The 3,029-nt window shown below is 36.0% G+C and overlaps 1 protein-coding gene across 1 annotated transcript; it reads left to right on the forward strand.

Annotated features, from left to right (window-relative positions):
- The first annotated feature begins 1,446 nt into the window (after positions 1–1,446).
- On the forward strand, positions 1,447–2,438 carry LOC131051616 (probable glutathione S-transferase). The gene is made up of 2 exons (XM_057986188.2): positions 1,447–1,786; positions 1,894–2,438. The coding sequence occupies exons 1-2, from the start codon at positions 1,487–1,489 to the stop codon at positions 2,260–2,262; spliced, it is 669 nt and encodes a 222-aa protein (XP_057842171.2). The 5' UTR covers positions 1,447–1,486; the 3' UTR covers positions 2,263–2,438.
- The last annotated feature ends 591 nt before the right edge of the window (positions 2,439–3,029 follow it).

Here is a 3,029-nt window from a genome sequence, read left to right on the forward strand (position 1 = left end):
ACCAAAGTGGAATCTAATACAAGTCATTCATTGCACTTTTATCTTCTTGGAACCACTTAGATATTCAACACTATGAGACCCCATTACTTCTAGTATGATCTCATTCTTGCATTCTTAGCAATGACTTCTCCTTGAACTTTCTTAACAAGTAATTTTGAGTATCGAAATGTTTGGAACTATTTAATTTTTAATATTTCACTAGGATATTATGGATGAGGGTTTTATATTATGCTTCATTTTATGTGCAATGAAAAACAAAAAAATCGAAATCTTTAAGGATCTTTTCTCCTTTTTGTAAGAAGAGATCTACTCCTACTTTAGAACCATTTGTGCACGTGGAACTATTAGAAAATACCAATGATTGTTGTCATTGGATATTTTTGGGCAATTATTCACATTTAACAAGAAAATATATGGTATTCATTGTGCTCTAGTGCATATACAGTGCTACTCCAATAGTAGTAAACATAAAAATAACATATTTCTACTATGAGAATAGTAGTTATCTAAATGAACATTTTATTTTATATACGAAACACAAATAGTGGATGGTTATAATATTTTATTTGAAACAAAAAAAGTTTTTATTTCAATTATTAATGAATACGTTTATATTTTTTTATATAACAATCATAGGTTTGCATATATTCATATATTTTATTATGTTGATCAATATTTGATTATTTTTTAATTTTCACTTGATTTAATTATGTACAATATGTAGTAAAAATATTTGATAAGTCTAAATATTATAAACACAAATACTATAACTTAATTAAACCCTACACAATTACCAACCTCCATCACCTCCCCCTAAAAAGAAACTCTCCCCCCCCTCCCCCCCCAAAGAAAAAGGTTGTGGCTATTCTGGCTCCAAAAAGATCGGAACTACATTGTCGTACACCAAAAATAACCTTCGATACACTGAAGGTATAGCTCCCGCATCGCTTCTGTCAAACCTTGCAGCCATTCTGAACTTGCATTTTTTTTTTGTGTCTTCAATTTCTGTGTACACAAAAAATTAGCATCGTATAACATCACACTTTTAAAACCAAATTAACCGCATCCCCACGCACAAAAAAAAACACTAAAGACAAATTCACTAATGGAACTGGCCATTCTAACTGAATATTGTACAAAGTACAAAAGTACCCCTCTACTTGTTTAAAATACTGTCTATGGCTTTTTGTGGCCCACACCCTTTGCAATGAAGAAACTTCCACAATTGATTGCGTGGTCAAATACTTCTCCTTGACATGGACGTTGTTACGCAAGGGAAGACGTCAGAAGAATGCTAAGCAGTGAGCAGTTGGATCGTCTTACGCACGTGCCTACGCCAGCATAACGACTAGTGGAGAGAAGCGTTAATTCATCCTCAACGTTGCCGACATTGTTCTTCCTATATATATTTACACACCAACGCAAAAACATAAAACACCAAGGAAACTTTACTCTTGTCTGAACTTTGTGTTGCGTGTGAATTGAGATGGAGCAAGTGAAGGTGCTGAGCGCTTGGTTCAGTCCATTCGGCATGCGCGTCTTGATTGCCCTGGAAGAAATTGGCGTGAAATATGATTATCTAGAAGAGGCGCTACCCAATAAGAGCGAGCTGCTCCTGCAAATGAATCCTGTGCACAAGAAAGTACCTGTCCTCATTCACAATAACCAGCCCATATGCGAGTCTCTCATAATTCTCCAGTACATTGACGAGACATGGGACTCCAAGCAGGTTTCACCATTTGATCGTGCCCTTGCCCTTTTCTGGGCTGATTTCGCTGATAAGAAGGTAACGGTTTGATCCTTGTACTTGGCATGAGCATTTTATTAGATCAGCACATTTTAAAGTAGCTGGAGATTGAAAAGGTATAATACATGCTTTTTATGTTTCTACAGTTTTTTGACTCGGGTATTCGTATAGTGAAATCGAAAGATGAGGCTCAAGAGCAGGCCAAGCGTGACTTACTGGAGAACCTCCAATTTCTAGAAGGTGCGTTGAAAGAAATGTCAGCGGGAGGATCCCTGCCCTTTTTTGGAGGGAAGGTTTTTGGGTTCGTGGATATTGCCTTAGCCCCCTATGTGTCCTGGTTCCATATTTTTGAAACTATTGGGAATTTCAAGATACCGTTTGAAACTGAATATCCATTACTTGATGCATGGAGTAAGAGATGTATGAAGAGGGAGAGCGTCAAGAAAATTCTTCCCTCCTCTGATCGGCTTCTAGACAGGATCTTCCAAATCAGGAAGCGATTTGTGGTAGATTAAAATGCAAGTGATTTATGCGCAATAGACAGTATTTGTTAAGCTGTTTACTTTGAGTAGCTAACTTTTGTAAGATCGTGTCCAGAAGCTTTTCAATGGCATTCTTGAATTTACTGTTGAACTGTTAGATTATAGAATCTCATCCCAACATCAATAAAAAATAATACTATTTTCAGTAAGATATATTTGTACTTAATCGTCAATGAGAGTTTTTTATGCCTTGTGTAAATGTTCTCCATGTAGTTTCATTAAAATTCTAAAACGTTTATGTGATTCTACGTCACTACAATAATGATAATAAACTCGGTATTCTTCGTTGTGGACATTTGGTTTCCTTTTCTAGTGCTTTACTTTTTCTTCTTAAATTATAGGATTAAATTATTCAAACCATGCAGTTACATGAAGGAAACCACTCATTTGGAGATTCAACTTATTTGCTTATTAGTCTATGGCACCCTAAAAGAAAATAAAATCTACTCATAACTAATGTTTTGATTAAAGGAGGAAAATAGGTTTTGAGGGGACCCGAAAGCCTATACAACAGGTTTTGAAGGGACCCAAAACCCTCGGTTTTTTATACGGATCTGAAACCCAAAACAGACAGCTCCCAAAAGATACATCAAGGAAAAGCAGTAGCCCAAACTTGGCCTAACAACAAAGAAATCTCAATGAACCAAGCTGAAAAAGAAGAAGGCCAAAGCATTTCACTAGCACAAGTGTTCTATCAAGACTCCCTTAACCCTCATTAGATACCAAGGGTTATTCCAAGC

The sequence above is a fragment of the Cryptomeria japonica genome, chromosome 7 (genome assembly GCF_030272615.1).
Source record: "Cryptomeria japonica chromosome 7, Sugi_1.0, whole genome shotgun sequence".
Classification (NCBI taxonomy): Eukaryota; Viridiplantae; Streptophyta; class Pinopsida; order Cupressales; family Cupressaceae; genus Cryptomeria; species Cryptomeria japonica.